At 41.6% G+C, this 19,096-nt stretch overlaps 1 protein-coding gene across 25 annotated transcripts in view; it reads right to left on the bottom strand.

The window, feature by feature from the left end:
* LOC149344356 (coiled-coil domain-containing protein AGAP005037) overlaps positions 1 to 19,096 on the bottom strand; it is a 443,868-nt gene that overhangs the window by 24,417 nt on the left and 400,355 nt on the right. For 23 of the 25 annotated variants that reach the window (XM_089546281.1, XM_089546282.1, XM_089546283.1 and 20 more), the window contains 7 exons: positions 17,254 to 17,369; positions 15,534 to 15,664; positions 15,018 to 15,093; positions 12,829 to 12,912; positions 10,851 to 10,956; positions 7,452 to 7,501; positions 5,546 to 5,585 (listed from right to left, as the gene is read on the bottom strand). In XM_089546281.1, the coding sequence (XP_089402407.1) occupies positions 5,546 to 5,585; positions 7,452 to 7,501; positions 10,851 to 10,956; positions 12,829 to 12,912; positions 15,018 to 15,093; positions 15,534 to 15,664; positions 17,254 to 17,369 (603 nt within the window). The remainder of the gene's footprint in view (positions 1 to 5,545; positions 5,586 to 7,451; positions 7,502 to 10,850; positions 10,957 to 12,828; positions 12,913 to 15,017; positions 15,094 to 15,533; positions 15,665 to 17,253; positions 17,370 to 19,096) is intronic. The other 2 variants (XM_089546261.1, XM_089546270.1) reach the window with 2 other exon arrangements.

Below are 19,096 nucleotides of genomic sequence, written 5' to 3'. Positions count from 1 at the left end.
TTAAACTCGGTGATGGCAGTGATTGACAGGATAGCGTACAACCCTCCACCCACTTTGTGCACAAGCAGGCTGGTTTGAAAACTTTTTGTAGCGCTAGTACGAGACGATTAGAGCATAGTCGAGATTACAGACGTCTTGTCCGCAAAAGCATTGAAAAGTGTAACGCTCAAAGACAAATGAAATCTATTTTGGTTATCAAGGCCTCACTCAGTTAGACCCAGCATTATTGCTTCTTTAAGATACCGATTACACAGACACCACCTTGTGTGCTTCGCCAATTTATGCACTAATTAAACAGTCTTGTAACTGACTGTAGCAGTCAGCCGTGTATACTGACGATCCCTGAGGGGCCTAACTAAAACGGAAGCGAAAAGAAATCCCCGGATCGAGAAAGCTGAAACCATCATAAACCAATGCCAAAGCACTGATGCCAAAGTAGTGTCACTGTCAGAGGTCGGAATTGTTTACTCATCAGAAAGCAGCTTCCAAGGACACCTTTCACCCAATCTGTCTTGCAACTGCTTATCAGAAATGACAGAAGTCTCCTAGTTCTCACGGCAACCCAGAAACGGCTAAAACATGTGTACAAGAAGCACGGGCGACGCACTCTGTTTCTTTCGGCAACTTCGGAACTCCTCCTCCTGGCCAGCCTTGAGAGTGGCAATTATAAAATGCCTCTGATGGGGTAACGAAGTTGCGCAATGCAAAGAGAATAGCACTCAAAATGCGGCCAAATTAGCGAATGGATTTGGTAGACATATCATTCTGACGCATCTTGGCAAACCACAGTTTCGAAGTCTTACTTCACGCTAAAAGCACTAGTTCACACATGCAAAAGAACGTCTCTTTTAAAGGTAATGTAATGCGCCTCATTCATGTAAGTCCTATGATTTCATGCGTTTTTTCACAATGAGATGGCGCAGCGACAAAGCCAGTGGACAGGACAGCTCCTGTCCTATCTACTCCCTCCTTCCTCTGTGCTGTTTATTTGTGAGAAACCATGTGTCCAGTAGCTGAACTTTTCGTTATTTAGTGCATGTTAACACTTCTTTCTTCTCTTTTCTGATGACAGTGACTGAACAGCTGCAATGTTTCTGTCTTCGCTCATGAAGAATCAAGTTAAGAACACTTCTAGCAGGGCGGCGGTGTGTGAAAGTTCGAGTTGGACGTGATTATGTTACAAGAATATATCAAGAGCACTAGTTCACAGGGATCTAGTGGTCCAATATAACTGTATAATACAGTTAGTAGTGACTAATAGCTGCAGTGAAAATGTAGCAAATTCCATTATTAGTGGACGTTTGTATATTAGGAGCTGGGAAATATTTTGGCAGATTACCACGAAAATGTGCAACTGTTAGCAAGGTTATCTGAGCTCCATAGCAAGCATCAAACTTTTGACAAAAACCTAGTTCATCTTGTTCCGCGCAAGTGTATAACATGGCTAAAGCCACTTTAGTTGAAGCTTTCTTCCTTTTGTGTTTTTTTTTCTGCGTAAAAGAATTCATGTTCAATGCCATGCTGAAATTATTTCATATCTGCTGACTGCACCGTACCAAGACCACATCCTTGAAAAAAAAAAAGTTTGAAAAATGGAAAATTGTAAGATATTCTTATGAAAATATTGAAGGAATGGTCCATTCTTCTGATATGTAGCAAAATCTTTCATTTAAAGTGTTTTCATTGATCTCATCGAGAAGTTAAGACTGCCATAAAAAACCAATCGGGAACACTTTTGATGATATCAAAATCATTAATAGGAAAAAAAAATGGAAGACTGCCATCGGATGATCTGCAGATATATCGATTCTTATAGTGAAATCTTACATTATATGAAAAAATTGCATTCATCAACGGTTTCTCGCTCAAAAATGATTTTGTCCAGAATTGTTGGGTATGTCCTCGGGCAACTAGTCTAGAAATGTAACCAAGCATTGTTCTTCGCCCCTGCATTTTAAATTCACTGCCCCAAATTTTCTTTGGCGCATGTGTGAGCTAGGTGCGCTTATGAGTGTTCAAATTTGTATACAGTTGAACCCCTTGGACTCTGTCTGATCTCCAGAAATGTCAATTTATTTCGCTAATACAATTAATTTGGCGTGAGCGAAAGCCTGGTAGTTCTGCCTTTTGTTAAAATAGCTAATAACACTACAACAAGATTGCAAGCTGCGCAGTTCTCTGGACCAGAGCTAACAATGTTGATGGTGTCACTGACGTTCAAAATCTCAGAGCCATTGTGCGGCGGAGAAGAGGGAAAACATACTGTTCAGGATAAAATTATTCTTGAACATAAATTGAGCTTTCTGCTTCATGGGAAAGAACCTAAGTAGTAGACTGCTCCACTTCATTTCTTGAAACTACCAACCAACAACCTCAAGAAGAGTAGCTATAGTTAAAACTTTTGAGACAATGCAGAGCACACTATGGCTACTGCAGTCTTTTAAAGGTGCACTGAAGAGGAATCTGAACTCGTTTTTTCACCGCGGGAAATCTATCTACATGTTCCCAGCATTCTTAGAAACTCTGGTTTATTGCCCTGTGCGGCCGATTTTCCTAATTAAATGGGATTAGTAATGTACGGCTCCCGCCTTTTATTTTTATTTTTATTTTAATTCCCACATACGGTGGGAGGAGTCGACCAATGCATGGAGTGCCTTTCAGGCAGTCGCGTGGCGACTTTGCTTTCACTTTTATTTTGTTTCTTTTAGGTTTCCGTGAATAAATAGGTCTAGTCAGAGACTACATAGCTGCAAATTAGGCCCACAGAAATAAAATATGCGTGGACTCTTTGCTTTCGCCGATCACTACGTATCACTCCGCCGATGGCAGAGTGGCAAGCCGCCACGGGACTGGGTGAAAGGTTGGTCAACTCCTCCCACCATTTGCGGGAATAAAAAAAAAAAAAGGCGGGAACCCAACGTTAATCCGATTTAAATTAGGGAAATTGGCCACACAGGACAACAATTCGAAGTTTCCAAGAACGCTCGGAACGTGTAGATCGAGTTCCAGCGGTAAAAATACAAGTTCAGATTCCTCTTCAGTGCACCTTTAATGACTGTGAACAGACAACAGCCACTCTGTATGCGATTAAAACATCGTCCATATTGCAATACAAGCTAATAGTGAAATAAAGCATATTTCTTATACACAAAGCTAATAGTGAAATAAAGCATATTTCTTATACACAAAGCCCACGAACACATTGCCTGTTTTTTGGTGCAAAAACGGAAAATAAGAAGGAACTAAACTATCGGGAGAATAGCAGTCGATAATGGTCCTTATTCGCAAGAATTTGATAGAATCAAAGACAAAGCTACAAGCATTGACAAAGACTTCAATAGTACATCACATGCATGACTATCCAATTTGGCGCATATACGTAATTGTGCTGAGCAGCTTTCTTTGAGGAAAAAGCAGAATTGAAAATATTACTCGGTTAACCATTTCCAACTGCGTCGACAAAAATGTATGGGTGCAAGAAAAAAAAAATCTATTTTGGACACTTAGACGAAACTACATGTTCAGGCCCAGCCCACACCACTTCATCAAAATGGCGCACGCTTCACGGATGCCATCCAAGTTCTCTTGCACGCTGCCAAACGTCTGACTTTTTTGCATGGGACTGTGTAAAGGAAATTGGTTTACATTTTTTTATACTAAAGCCTAAGTAAGTCTCTTGCAACCTGATATATCTTTGATTCCCGGTGTTGTGGCAGTTTCATCCATAAAAGTCCAACCCACATACAATATGTGTGAGTTGGAAACTCCACAATATGTGTGAGTTCATTCTCGTTATAAGGATTTAATTTTTCTGATTATATATATTTAGGTCAGATGGCATCAAAGAACAATAATTGCATAACAGAATTAAAGTGTCACAGTTAATGTATTGATGGGTCCGAAGCAGTTATAAAACATGACATAAAACTCCTCTTTAAACAACTTTATGTAGAATTTCGGGAGAAAAATATGCTATCAGGTAAAGCAGCTCATTTTGTTTTGTATTGACTCTGCTCTTGCCATGACAAAAAAAATTTTGCCCTTGCGACAACAGTTGACAAAAGGACAGAAAATTTTGTCCCAATTTCGCAAAGACTGCAGTGAAGACAGGTTTTTTGTCGTCTTGAACTTGATAGAAAGCTCATCATATCACTATCAGTTATCGCTATTATATCACTATTATATCACTATCGCATATCACTTCAGTTCTAATGTATGAATGGCACTAAGGTGGCCTTGCTCGCACGCTTGGTCTGGGAAATGGCCTGGCAAGTACGCACATTTCAGTGCTCGTCGACAAAAGTTCGACGATTATGCACGAAGCCGCTTTAACAAAACTGAGATCCTCTACGGTAACTCACCACAGCCATTTATTTTAACCGACATTCGTTCTCTTTAGTGACTTCAAATCTAACGACTACGATGGTTCAAAAACAAGTCACGGGAGTGAAATGTTGATAGCGAGTGTAACAAATTGAAGCAAGACATATCCGTGGTTTCATATTGACTAACTACAAGCATAACATTGGCGTTCACAGCTGGCATGAATATGACAGGATCAACGTATATTTGCAAAAACTGAACGCAGCGTGCGGATGAAAAACTCCAGCGGGGGAGAAGCGCCATTTTGCGATTTCAGGACTGCAAGACTGAATTTGTGCACAGATTACTCAGTCCATGCTGCATACCATTATATCATTGAGCACTTCAATCGAGCATTTAACGACAGACAGTGGACACTAAGCTGCTACGGTAAGAGAAATCTTGACAGAGAAGTAAAGCTTACAGCAAACTTTCGGTTGAAAACTGCCCAGCTTGATAATGCCATAGCGCTCCAAAGGTGTCAGTAAAACGATAGTGCCGTAAAACAATCGAATAAAGGACAGTACCTGGTTGAGCTTATTTCGACATGCCTTCATAACTATACCGAAGCACCATTTCGAGCAACTTTTGCACCAAAATTCGAGGTGCTTTTCTTCATAAACTTCAAATTGTTTCAGTCTCCAAATAACACAAATCAGGTTTAAGAAGTCAATTCACTATGACAAGAAGGATCAAATATTATGTATGTTGCCGATGTCGCTACAGTAGTTATCGGTCGCAAAATCAAAGATAATGAGAAAATTTGATCATGATGTCTACAGAGGTAAGTGAAAGTCAAAAAACGTATTATAGATATGAGCGCCAAAAATGATCTTCATAAATTGCGCGCTTCAAATTTCAGCAGCAAAATCGAGCTTGTTGCAGCATGAAACAGTGGTTATAGTAAAGGTTCAATTCAACGTAATTAAAAATGATAAGGTATTACTGAAACACATAACTTCAGAGCTACAATGGAAATACCGCAAAACGTCAAAGTTGGAAATTAGCACCGGCAGAACAACATTCAAGTCACGGGTTGTCTCCACGCTGAATCATTACAGGGCACTATTACAGTAGGATCTTGTGAGAGGAAAAAATAAAAGCAGCTATGCACCTAAGGAGCTTCAGCTACCGAGGAGCATGCTCGGGCTCAAAATCGGGCTACATTTCTCTGGACACCAACCTTATCCGACCATCCCAGTGTGGAGTACCCTCTCCACAGGCTGCAGTATTGGTTTGGGGAGAGCAAAACAAAGGACGTAAGAAACTCAAAAGCTTATTCCACTCAACCCACGGTTAACCACAAAGAAGCACGAATATAAGCAAAAAAGAAATGACGTGACACTAAAAACGAACACCGAAGCACAAATAAACACAGAGCTAAAGAAATGACAAAAATTACGCTCTGTCAAAAATGATTACTTCGAAAAGAGCTCCACTTTCTTTCACGTTTCCGTTCAGCGAAAAACTTGAGTTGCGTTAAAGGCTACAATTTCTGGCAGGGTTTACCAAAAAAAAGGTGTACGGTTAACCTTTCTCAGACATACCAAAAAATGTCATAGGAAACACTTCGGAAAAAAGTTTTCAGTGCAAAAACGGGCGAAAAACTAATAATTCTGAAAAGAGACCAATGCAACGTCGACACGAGACAAGAACTCAACAAAAATCACAAACGAAACCAATATGCAAAACAAACACCGCTTGCCTCTCAGGGAGTACTTCCAAAGCAGATTACCACTGTGAATTTTTTTGTGAAATTAACATCATAGCAAAAAGCAGGGCCGTGGGAGCCCGCTCTGAAAAGGACTTCGTCCAAAACGAGACCATGCCAAGAAAGCTCACGCTCATGCCAAAAAATCGCATCAAATCGGGTCAGACGAGCATGCGAACATCCGAGGGCTCATTGCTGCTTTGCGCAAGTTTGGTATGCAGAACAACTGATGGGCAGTGGATGACAGCACCCCTCCCGAGTGTGACGCCATTCGTCCGCGACCGTATCGAAAGCACTTTGCTGGGGTTTAGGTTCCGCCTTTTTCATATGGCCTCTCTGTACATGTGCGCCTCTTCTCCTCCTGCTCTACTGGTTGAAAACAGACTCCAGCCAGTGATTACTGCGCAAGCGCAGTTCGTGTCAGTGACAGACGCGTGCGACAGGTGGCGCCAGCAGTCACTCACACACTTGACAATTTGAAGGCGCACTTGGCGCCTCGTGGAACTGTATCACGTCTGCGTCTCCCACAGTTTTCGCCCACTCCCCAGAGGGCGCCACATCCCATGAAAATGGCGGACACTAATGTTGCACCTCAAGCAACCAGCAAAATACAGTACACTCTGCTACACTGACAGCTGAAAGCATTATACACTCAAAGAACTAGGAACGCTTGAACAGCGCCACTGCGCTTGTGTGAACCACTCACGGAATAGTAGGAGAAGTGAATGATAAAATTTTTTAAAAGCAAGAAAGTACGCGCTGGTACAAAAATGTATTTCAGTAAAGCTGATTATGAAAGGCTCGAGTCCCAGAATGTCACACTGATCTCCCAAAAGAAAGCATAAGCATCACGGAGATCTGTGACCTGTTCATGCTTGCATGTAAAACCGAAGCTCAAAAAGAACCTTACACTTATTCTCTGAACATGTTTACAAAAGTATAACTATCATGGGGATTTCTGCAGCTTTAAAATTTAAAAAAATATTCATGCTCATACAGTACTGGGTGCAGAGCGTTCCTGATAGATGCATAATATCCCCAGTTCGAGACGGCGTTCAAGCAGAGTTGCTACTGTCATAAATGGTAGAGCGTACTCGCATAAGACCCGAAGAGAAAAAGGGCGCAGCATTTCAGAGAGTGCGCAAGACGAATGGCGGCAGTGCTGGAAGGGGCGCCTCGACTGCAAAGCGCCAAATGGCTTGGTACTCCAGGCACCGCAAAAAGACAAACGAACAAACCGCATCCCAAAACCAAAGAGAACCGCAACAAAACCAGGGGCAGCGGGTCTGGCCGAAGGAGGGGGCGCTACATGCAGCCTGTAGCAGCACAAGACGAGGAATGAATAGAAGCAAGAGGCAGACAAGAGAACCATAGTTACTCTATTTTCTCCCGGAAATTAGAACTCCACTTCCAAGCCTGCCTGCTTGACTAACGGGGGGGAGGAGAGAAGGACGACAGGTGTCAACAGGGTCCACAGTGGCCCCACTGAGAGCCCGTTCCGGCTGGGGGCCCCGAAAACTGGGGGGGCGCCAAAACATCACGCGCGCAGTGCACACGCGCAGAGTTGCACATTCGCCAATGTGCAGTCATGTCTCACGCTCGGTGTAGGGGGCGCCCGTTGGCTGCTGGCTTTTCCACGCCTGTTCACACCTGACACTCGAGCAAGAAACGGCCCGAGGGACGGCCAGGTGAAATCGTCCAGGCAAAGTCTGCCGAAGGGGGGTATTTGGCACAGCGAAGTATGAAAGCAGCCGAATACAATGTGTTCTAGCACTACAATCCCTTGTATAGAAACTCGTAAGTCGCAGAATTTAAAGAATTCGAGATTTGTTTCTTGCACTGAGTTTCATCGAGTTGAATAAAAGTGCCCAGTATTCGAATTGAAGCAGACTTTTTTTTTTCTCTCAAAGCGCGTTTGGGGTGTTCAAGCAAGCACCGTTGTGTAGTCGCATATTAGGAATTACGTGCTATTTCTTTTAAGGCCCGTAAAAAGAAAACTACATAAATGGTGCCTTGTTGCAAACATTTCAGCCAGCTGCTTTTTATAGTGATCTACAACTTCCAAATAGGCACTTTTTTCCCAAAGCCAATGTTTAAAAACTTAGCTCGTTAATCTTAACTAATTAATTAAGTTTGAAGAACGCAAAAAAAGTGCAGACTAGGTGTTACACGACCCTCAGAAAACTGAGTTGGTCTAACTTACATAGGATAGTTTGAAGTTTTTTTTTGAAGAGTTGGTTACATTTAGATGGAACATTTTTTATATTTTGTCTGTAATGTAACTGAAAGGTATAATGCATGTGTCTGTGCGCCTGGTACTGAAATAAATAAGTGGGTGCTTGCAGCATTTGATTACTGATGCGAATTACGTGGCGATTACCCTTTATGAAAACTGTTTCTTATCTGAAGTATCACATTATAGTTTTGTTGATCAATTCTAGAAAATTGCATACGTTAAGGTGTAACCGGTAATTATGAGCTTCAGGGTGTAACAAATAAAAACATCAATGAGATTCAACAGACAGCTGTTGCTTTCTGCAAATTCTGATGACCACTGCCACATCGAAGCTCTGATTTTGGTAAAGTGTCAATGAAAAAAGTGTTAGCAACCATAGCCTAACCATAAAAAGATATTGTACGTGCAAATGTTTGTTACAGGTGGTGAGCATAGCAAACTATAGCTCAAGAACATACTGGTTTGAATAGTAGTTGCACTAAGATCGTGCAGGTTTGTATTGCAAAGAATTCAAAATTGTGTTGCAATTAAGAATCTGTGAAACTAAACTACTACGTCATACCCCTCTTTTTGCAGGTAGAGGTGTGGGTATTACAGGTCCCACAAACACCATCCACTAAACTAAGTCGATATATGGTAAACTTTGTTATTAAATACTGTGTTAATGATCAATTATTCATGTTTTGCATCTCTGGCCTCCCAAACAGAGCCTTCAACATGACTGCGTCACCTGAAAGTATGGGACAATCGGGGGATCCACTCACAGTAGTCTCCTTTACAGGATATCGACACCGATAACGAATTCGATGCTTCGTATTCTGTTTGACGCAGACAAGCGAGTTTAATGTGATCAGATATATTCAGTCCGAATGCCTATAATGCCTGAAATAAGTTATACCTGCCTCCATCAAAGATTTCTTTCAACCAAGCATTTCACTTTTTCGTAATTAAGCTACTTTGTAATCGGATAAAGTGAACACATCTACTGTCTATCAGCAGGCCACCCACTATATGCGTAGATGCCCTGCTAGTGCTGCAGTATCTTTCCATACACAGACAAGACAGCATCCATTCAGTGTGCATTGATGTTCACTGTGCAAGAGAGAAGGAAACAAAACTTAATTGCTATAGCCAAATTCACAGATATAAGATCCAAACAGGATCACTGTAATTTACCACAGAATTCGCCATGTTTCATTTCTTAGTAAATAACTCCAGTCATAAGGTTAACTGAACAAAGGCAAAGAAAAACGTCTTGCATAGTAAAGCATGTAACACGTTTTTTTCTTGTCATCAAACGCACACAGTAATGATGCACAGCTATCTTCAATAATTGCAGACACAGTGCAAAAGCAAAACTAAGCACAACTTCGAAAAACCTAAGCAAATTTCAGTTGCTCTGGATGAATGTACCGATGCTATAAATGAAGGGTATAATATGGGCACAACATCCTGAAAGATATGCTCAGCCACTTTCTAGCTCTCGCAGCTTTATAAGCACAAGTAATGCGTCGCACATATTCTGAAAATCAAACATAAACAGACATCAACAGAAAAAGCACAGATTGCATCAAGATATTTTTGTACCTTTACTTGTAAAGCATCATTGATGACTCATAACGAAAGGAATTTTTATTTTGTTTTAAACAAGTATAAAGTGCTAACTGAATTTTTCGTTTTCCCTACTGGTGTGGTACTTAGGTTTTTCCTAGTGTGCTGTTTACCACACTGTCAAACTCAGCCGGTTTCTGAGTTGGTTCGAGAGTAAATTGCTTGCACGTCAATGCCACAGCCATATACATATTGAAGGGAATTGACTTCAGAAGGAGAGGCTCTTGAGAAGAATGCAACTAGGTTGATATGACTATGTTTAGTGCCAATAGAAGAGAAAAGCCTTTGAAAAACCATAATGCAGAAGCAAGGAGTGCATACAGGCTTCAAATTGAAAAAAATTCAAACTTTTTGACATGGAAGGCAATGCTGAGCTGCCAAAAAAAAAATGCAATAGCTGTGTCATTAGGAAAGAAAACAAGGCGACACCCTCATATCACTAAGAGCGGCAGCTAACAGTGCCTATTGTGCACAAAATACAAAGCCCTTTATCATTAGCACTGTAAATTGTAAAACGAACTGTGCTGGATGCATAAAAGATAGCAAAGTAGCACTGATGATGACTTTAAGCATTACGTAAGTGCATTACTCATTACACCGTAAGTGCATTACGTAAGTGCATTACGTAAGTGCATTACGTAAGTGCATTACGTAAGTGCATTACCGTAAGTGCATTACGCTTTAAGCATTACACTGAATAAGAATTTATAAATGCTGTACTACAGAAGAACAGCAAGCAACATCTATACTGGAAAAGCAAAGCTCAAGCGAGGCTGGAACACGAGCTCGCAACATTTTGTGAAGCATACTGAATGCTGCAGACCTGCTACGTTGGTACGGTTCATCCGCTTTCTTTTTTTTTGTTTAACACCACAAGAGCGTGAAGCATGCAACCGTGGCAGATGCGAGGCTTTAGTGGGGGGGGCTCACCCGGGCAGTGTGTGCCTCTCCGTCGGAGTATGGCCCGTCTGCCGACGCCGCTTTCTCAGGAAGCGAGTGAGCTCCTGTGTGCCTCTGCTCTTGCACCGATGCCAACCTGTGCGCATGACAAACGATGAAAAAAGATGAAGTAGCTAGTCAGTTGCATCAGTTGTACCCAGATGCAAAGCAATGCGAAACTCAAGGTGCTCGTGGGCATGAATTCTGAAAAAAAACACACATCGGAAAGGCTTCTGTTCTGAAGCACATCAATGTTGTAACAATTAGTTTCATTTCATTATATATTTGGCATGCTTACAATCTAAAATTGAGATTAACCCTTTCAGGCACCATTTTTTGTTCTACTGAAATCAATTTTTTCACCTAAGTCATACATTCAGGCCTCAAGAAAGGGAATTTGTTAGTTTTTGAACGTGAAAGACTAGCAGGTACGTTGTTAGAATGATATGAAGAATTCCGTACAAAGCGTCAGACTTGTTAGAAATAGTAACATCGAAATGTTCTCGTGTGTCATGTAAACACCCTAGGGATTGTGGAATCACTCTGTGTTTTGAGGATTCACATTACGCTTGAAATTGAGCAAAAACAATCGATGTTTTCACTCGCGGCAAAATCTGTCTGCACAAAAACGGTGGACAAAGTGCTACCCAGCTCACTCTTATGTGAAATATTATTTACTGCATTCGCTAGATGGTACAAAAAAGCAACTTATTTGCAACAAGAAGGGTGCTCAATTTGACTGAAATAATGAAATCACTGTTAAGTGTTCACATTTCTCAGAAAAAGCTGTAAGTTTGCCACTTACACAATTGTGTACAAAGCGCCTGAAAGGGTTAAAAATTATGGAGGGTACATAAGAGTGTTTACTTGATTTGAATACGAAAGCATTGTTTTATTTTTATTTCTTTCTCACTTTTGCACTCTTTCTTCTCTTCATTTCTAACGATGCACCTACTCATTAGCATACAGTCGTAAGGCAACGCATACAGGATGTTCAATTTCTTTACCAAGAAGCAACGCGGTTTTGTGGCCTTTGGGTTGCAAGTTCACCTTGCAGTTGAAAGTGCTGGGTTCAGTCAATGACAACACCGGGTTTCGTTGCTGATGGGCAATATGATGCTTTCACGTTTAAATGTATCTGTAGGCATATTTAAGGGCAGCAAGAGTCCTGCAGTAGTGGTCCTGTCAGCACAGACAGTATGCAAGCATTCGTGGCTGTGCTCGTGGGCAGTGCGGGCGTAACCATTCAGGAAAGTGTGAAAACTTACATATTTCTGTGCATATCTCTCTAGGCTGCTTAGAATATGGCATAAAAGTCATGATATTGAGGTATTTGGGAATTCTGTTCCCACTGAGTGCATTTGACAAATACGTGGAATAACAGCAATACTGGAAAGAAATATCTCCACAAAAAAGCTTACTTTGACGTGTCCTTCTACCTGCTGAAGCAGTACAAAAGTGCAGTGGTTGTTAAACTGGCAGTTGCGGAAAGTGGCATTCTAGAAAAGTAAACTTCCCCAGTAATTCCATGGCAGAGGATGCATAAGGAAGCCCCTAGCTTCAATCTTGTGCTACCTTCCCATGAGCACAGTTTTTACCTCCCTGCTGTAGCACAGTGGTCAGGGCGATTGGCTGCTAAACCCGAGAATGCGGGCTCGATCCTAGTCACGTTGGCCGTGTTTAAATGGAGTCAGAATGCAAGACCCCTGTGTACTATGTGACGCCAGTGCACGTAAAAAATTTTAGCTCAGGTAGTCGAAACTGATTCGCAGCCCTCCACTATGGCGTCTCTTATAGCCCATGCATCGCTTTGGAATGCCATACCCTCTGCATCGCTGTCAGTACCAATGCCATTTTTTTTCTCCTCTGAAGAAATCATGCTCTGGTTTTTACCGTGACTGATATCTCACAACCTCCCACAACAAAGATTTATGCAACAGTTTCGAAGCTAGCGAGGGCCAGCGCAAACCTTTTTAGTGTCACTAGGGTCCCAGTGAGTTTCTTGCATCTCCTAAGAGCATTTTCTAGCCTTTCTGGCTCTTCCTTGAGAAATCTGCAATGACACATGAAAACGACAATGTAAAATGGAACTGAAGTGCTGACACCGCGTGGTAGTAACTATGGCCTATGTTCTGATGCAAAATCAGTGGTGTGTTTCAGTATAAACACTTTCACACTAAAAAAACGATGAAAACAGTGAACTGACTAATATAAACTTGATAACACTTTTTGTTAGCACAAAGATGAGCTAATCCAGAAGCATCATGGATGACTCACATGTTACGAATGTGCTTTTAATGCAATGGAACCTCATTAGTATCCAGCATAGAATCCCCTACTTAGCTGCAGTTAAAGAATGTATTTTTTGATCGATTAATGCGTACGACTTTCACTCTCTAGTAGTGTGTACAAACTCGAAGGAGCTAGCCGACTGACAACATCGCTTGCACTGTGTTCAGTTGCAAAGCGCGCCCCGCCTTTATTGCGAACCACAGTCGGAGAAAAAACTCGCGGTCTTCTAGCCGGTTTATGGACGCTGATGTCGAGATGTCACGAAGATGTGCTCTAAAGAAAGCACTGGCTGAGGGCCTCGCTTTGATTGCATTTTCTGTATTTAAGATCCTGCCTAGCATGCAGTGAAACTATGCTCTAAATGCAAATGAGCCTAGATGGGAATAAAAAGGGAATGAGCTGTCTTCTAGCGCCCTATCTTTTAGGGGCAGCACAAGTCCTGCGGTAGATTTCGATCACTAAATATATGGAATGCTTACTCTTGGCAGCGGAGAAGTATTCCCACCGCACTACACAGTAACTTGATATACAGGTAGTTATCAATGGGAGAAGGCTTTTAAAGATGGCAACAGTCTTGAGATTAGCAAATAAAGGAGACTGAAGTCTCTGCTAAAACCGCCATGACTGATAGAGCTTTGCATGTTTTGAAGAAGGAATTTGTTCCCTCTGCCAACCCTAAATATTCCTTATCTTTAGTGACAGAAATATAATTTATGGGTTGGGCACAATACCGTTCCCTTTAAATGAAATAGGCTAGAAGATAGTTTACTCCCTTTTGCTCCCATAGAGGCTAATTCGGGTATGGAGTGCATTCAAGGGAACATACATCTGTACTATATCATTATCCTTGGTTTCAAAAATTTAGGCATTGCCACGTTGCGATTATAAATGAGGTTTTTAAGTACAAATTTAGTGTGGCCGCTAATTAAGACACATTCACAACACCACTTAGTACGAGAAGTTCAGCCGTTTCCTTTCTCTATCCGCGTGAAACTGAAAACCTCTGCACATCACACCGAACGCGTACCAATGCGGTATTGTGTAGGTGGTGGTGGCGTAAATATACAGGCAGGATTAGCCTTACAGAGGCCTGTTGGAATTCATTGCACGACTCAACGAAAACGTCTGCGGACAACGCGACTTTCTTAAGCGGTTTTGTGAGAACTAGCGACGACGTTAATGAACGACACAATTTCAAGAAAAAGGATGCACGCTTTTCGGTGTTGTCAGCACGGCATATTACGCTTTCTTGATTAGCTCCAACGCAATTCGGCCAAGCTGCAGAGCTGAGAAATCAACCGGCAAGCTGCCGCGAATTCGAAACTATGATCGCTTTCCGTACTCCACAGCTATAGTTGCAAACATACGACCCGGTAGACAAGCTGCCTTCTGAGTATGACAACACCTTAGCTGCTGAAAGGCCGTGCCGACAGAAAATGAAAGAAGTGGCTTTTTTCTTTGTTCGCCAAAGCAAAACTCGTCTGCAATATTTGACCAGGAACTGTTGCGCAGTTCACTTTTCAGCACGAAGCCGTGAGCAAATTAATGCGTCTACAGAGCCACTTTGCTGCTAAGTTCATAACTTGCCACGTTTCCGACAGCTATGCATTAAGGAGATTGTAATGAAAAATGTTCGAGCACACAGCGCGTCTTTCTTGTAAAGTACAGAGCGCGAATTCAAAATACGAATTTCCCGTTTCGCAAAAAAAAAAAAGATCGCGGCAATCCTGGCAATCGCGGAAACGTGTTTTTATACCCCAAAGATTTCACTTCGTGTGCACGTCATTTGACGCTCTCTATACACTTCTTTCCCCCGAGATAAAGTAGAAGAAACTGCCAAAAATAAAAAATAAAATGCTGACTTACTTTTCTTCCCTAACAACCACCTCCATTTCGGCTCCCATCACCGATTTCAAGCTCTCTTGCAGATTTGGAAACCGCGCTGGAAAACATTGGAGCAACGTGAACATTTGTCAAGGGCAGCGTGGAAAAAAAAATCAGCTTGCCAGTGCAATAAATCAAATGATGTGAGTAGCTCTGGCATTGTCAAAACTGACTTAATCAAAAATGGCAGCAATAAATTAGGAATCGCAGTAAAAAACCAGAAACTTTTGCTAGAATCGACTAACAGGTTTCAGTGGCTTTCTGTGAGCGAAACCTCAAGCCTATCTAACAACCTCCTATTGAGGTAAGGCAGTGTATGCCAATGTATTATTACATTAATGCGAAGTATAAAAGTGTTGTATAGAGCCTATCGCCTCACATGCCACATGTGAACCACTGGGCTCATTTCTCCGCTAATGTAGATGTCACTTTTAGCCTAGAAAGCTGCAGCCAGTTGTAGCCATAATCCATTAAAAAAAAGTAAAAATAAACACTTGCCTTTCAGGTCTGCTACTGTTTTGCTGGCCCTGCTGAGAACTAGAGCCATGCTTTCAACGTTGCTCATGTTTACTCGGCATCTGCGGTTGATCACGTTGCCCCTGAGCTCCTCCACCTGACTCTCCAGGTCGCTGCAAGACAAACAATGTGACATGAAAAACTAAGCTTTCAGCTTTCAAAACTTTATTTGAACAGAAGTTGTGGCATTGTGCTGAATATGCAGCACAGACAGATTTGAAGAAATGAAAAACACTGTATTAGCATTATGTGCTGGTTCCTTAGCTCTCCGAAAATTAGAACAGTATAACATAGTATTGCTCAAAAAGAAATTCTGTTTTAGTGAAAACAGAAATAAGAGATCGCATGGGAAACAGACGCATATATTGCGTTCATTTACGACATAAACTAGTGATGACAATGCCCAAAAGTACTGCATGCAATGGCTTTGCTTCAGGAGCAGCAGCTTTGTCTGGTTCATGCATGCTTCCTACTGCTACTAACATGACATAATTTCTTAAACCATAGGCATGCCCTCTTGTATATCCTATCTCATATGTGACATCCATGAATGCATATGTTTTAGATATCTGCTAGCACAGAAATCGTTTCTAACTTGACAAGCTGAGGTTACAAGCTGACCACTGTAAAAACGACATGAATTCACTGCAAATAAATACTTTACTGCTTCATATCTTCCATCAAACCTAAAACAAAGGAGAATCTTTACAGTACATTGGGTTGGAACCTATAGACGTGATAAAAGTACTAAATTGCTGCACTATCTGGCACTGCAAGTGTTCGAAAAATGGTAATAGCTGTGTACACTTGTCAGCTACACATTCATGAACTACTAATGCTACACAAACTATGTTAAGCCGTGTGGCCCAAACTTTTGTACTAGAGGGTGCCTCTAACGGTAATAAGGGAATGAGCAATACTTTATTTCTTTTTACGTCTCTTCGTAACAGATAAAATTGAGCTTTGAAGATTAACGTCACGCTGCGGACTTGCTTTAAAGTCAAGGTTCCTGTTTCATGTACTGAAGCTCGGAATATACAAACACGGAAGTGTGAGCTTGATTTACTGTTTGTTTTCCGAGCTGAATAATCCAGCCATTATTTCGATTCTAGACCGTCATCCAACGTGAACCCCTCAGAATTAATCGTATGTCGTTTGTTCAGAGCACAGAGTATGACTATTATATGGATTGCATCATTCTGAGGTCTATATACTCGGCCACTCCATAAAACCAATTGTTCTCGGTAAATTTCACAAACAATTCGCATCTTTGCTAGATTGCGCCCCCTTATACGGTTGGTGCAATGATAGAGAATTAGAGCCAGCAGTCCCCAATTATGCTCCAGTCAACCCCACAGTTAGTATTTTTCACTTGTGAAGCACCCAACCAGCACAAATAAAAGTCACAATGTGATTTTCAGCTGGGTCGTTACTGTGATTCTCAGGCAAGAAGAAAACAGACATTCGTTAACTGCTTCTGCACTTTCGAAACGTTTGTGCTTCGAAAGCTTCGACCAGATCGACTGAGAAAACTATGTTTGACAAGGATCTGTAGCAGCTACCAGCCAAAGAGAGTGAGTTCTGTTCCTTATAATCTAAATATGAATTTTGGGTAGAAAATAAAAAAACTGGATGCACAATGAAATATCGCGCACGCTTGCTAACACTATAGCTATACCGAGAATTGACAGAGATTCCTTACGACAGGTCTTTCTCCAGCCGTGTCACGTCTTGCCTGTAGAGGTCTTCTTCTCTGGATACCCTCAGTCGTTCTGCACAAACCTGATCTTCACCCACTTGAACTGCAGCTAGCATCACCTGAAAAAAATGATCAATTTGTTATTAGCGCAGTCCTAAATAGGTGCACACAACACAGTGAACTCGATAATGTAGAACTCTACTGACACCATACTACTAACTGGAGGCATGCACAAGAACATGCCGACAGAACTGCATCCAATGGATTTTCGATGCATTCCTTTACAACACTGAATTATAGTTTAAAAAGCTGTGAGACCACTATTCGTGCCCTGTCACTTTTTAAGTGCAGGGGGGGGGGGGGGGTCGGGGTTAACACATTCAACGGTTGTAGTGCACCAGTTTGGAGTTCAGAAAAGAAAACAGCCAAACAAAATTGATCACATGGAGTACACAAAACACACACCTGCGTGATGTCACCATACTTATGCGTGACCACCAGTGCCAGAAATCGAGATAGCAGAGAAGAGGGCTGTGGTTTTGGGCCCCCCCCCCCCCCCCAAGCAATGTGAGATGTAATATGCATACTTAGTGTAGTGCTCCGGATTAATTTAAATCACCTGATGATCTTTAGCGCGCACTGACATCTCACAGGATGCAGGTGTTTTTTCATTTCACCTCCATCAAGATACAGCCACCGCAACCGGGATCGAACCCACGACCTTGGGATCAGCAGCTGAACGCTAAAGCAACTGGGCCATCGCGGCGGGTCGTGCTTGAAACTGAGCGCTTAAGTTTGCAACCAAAATGATGTTGCACACAGCAAACTTAACCCAGGTAACGTCAAAGGCTTTTGGTGCTTGCTGCATATACTTGGGTTATTGCACGCGCATTACACCCTTAATTCACAAAGTAACCAATTCGTAACATGTTATGAACTTGCTATACATCCAACATCCATAAAACTTGATAGAAACACTGTTCATGCCATTTTTTACAGTTAAACATATGCAAAAATATTCTAAGAGAAAACTGCAAAGGCTTGCAATAAAGCCTAGCACTGATTCTACACCGGCAGATTTCTTCAGAGGACAAATTAGAAAAATGGGTGAAAAAGTTGGAACGTCAGCAGCATGAGTGTGTGCGATGAAAATATCAAACCTCGTGGTGAAAATTTGCTGGTTGCTACCGTAGCATCCCTAAGTTAGTCGCAATGCCAGGTGCCTCCGAGACTTCGCACCCTTCATTCTGTGCATGCGAAAAACCTTTATAATGGGCTACATTTTCAAAAATGTGCTGGTTCTTTTAACACTCCACAAAGTGCTATTACAGACTTCTTGTGTGCTAAGAGCAGTCCAAAGCTAGTTTGATTTTTCGCTTGCAACTGATTGACTATGGGAACCAAAGTTACTTCAAGTATCGCCACATATCAGCCAGAAATAAAAGGTACTTTTATTCGTATGGAATGAACCGATGTACATTTGAATCTCCTGTATATATCAAGTATAAAACACCCTGCTACGTGAAAAGCACGCTCATACAGATATCAAAATTTTTACAGTGCTTTTTTTTTTCAGTATACGAGAACACATGCAAGCACTCAAACGATTACAAATCTGAATGGGCAGTACATGACAAGGGGCATGATGGCAACCGAAAGAAGAGATCCCATTCAAAGTATGAACCATCTCTCTTAAATATACTATCTTATCGATAAAAATATCATTTTTATCTTTTAGGCCAATATGGGCTAAACTTTGCCTCATGGGCACTTGGGCTTTTGAGCACAATTGTTTTTGCATTATTCTCGCACAAAGAAAGTTTCCTATATAGCTTCGTAAACTCTC

This window comes from Amblyomma mixtum, chromosome 5, assembly GCF_055824585.1.
Source record: "Amblyomma mixtum isolate Tamu chromosome 5, ASM5582458v1, whole genome shotgun sequence".
In the NCBI taxonomy this organism is placed as follows: Eukaryota; Metazoa; Arthropoda; class Arachnida; order Ixodida; family Ixodidae; genus Amblyomma; species Amblyomma mixtum.
This window is presented reverse-complemented; position numbering and strand designations above follow the sequence as displayed.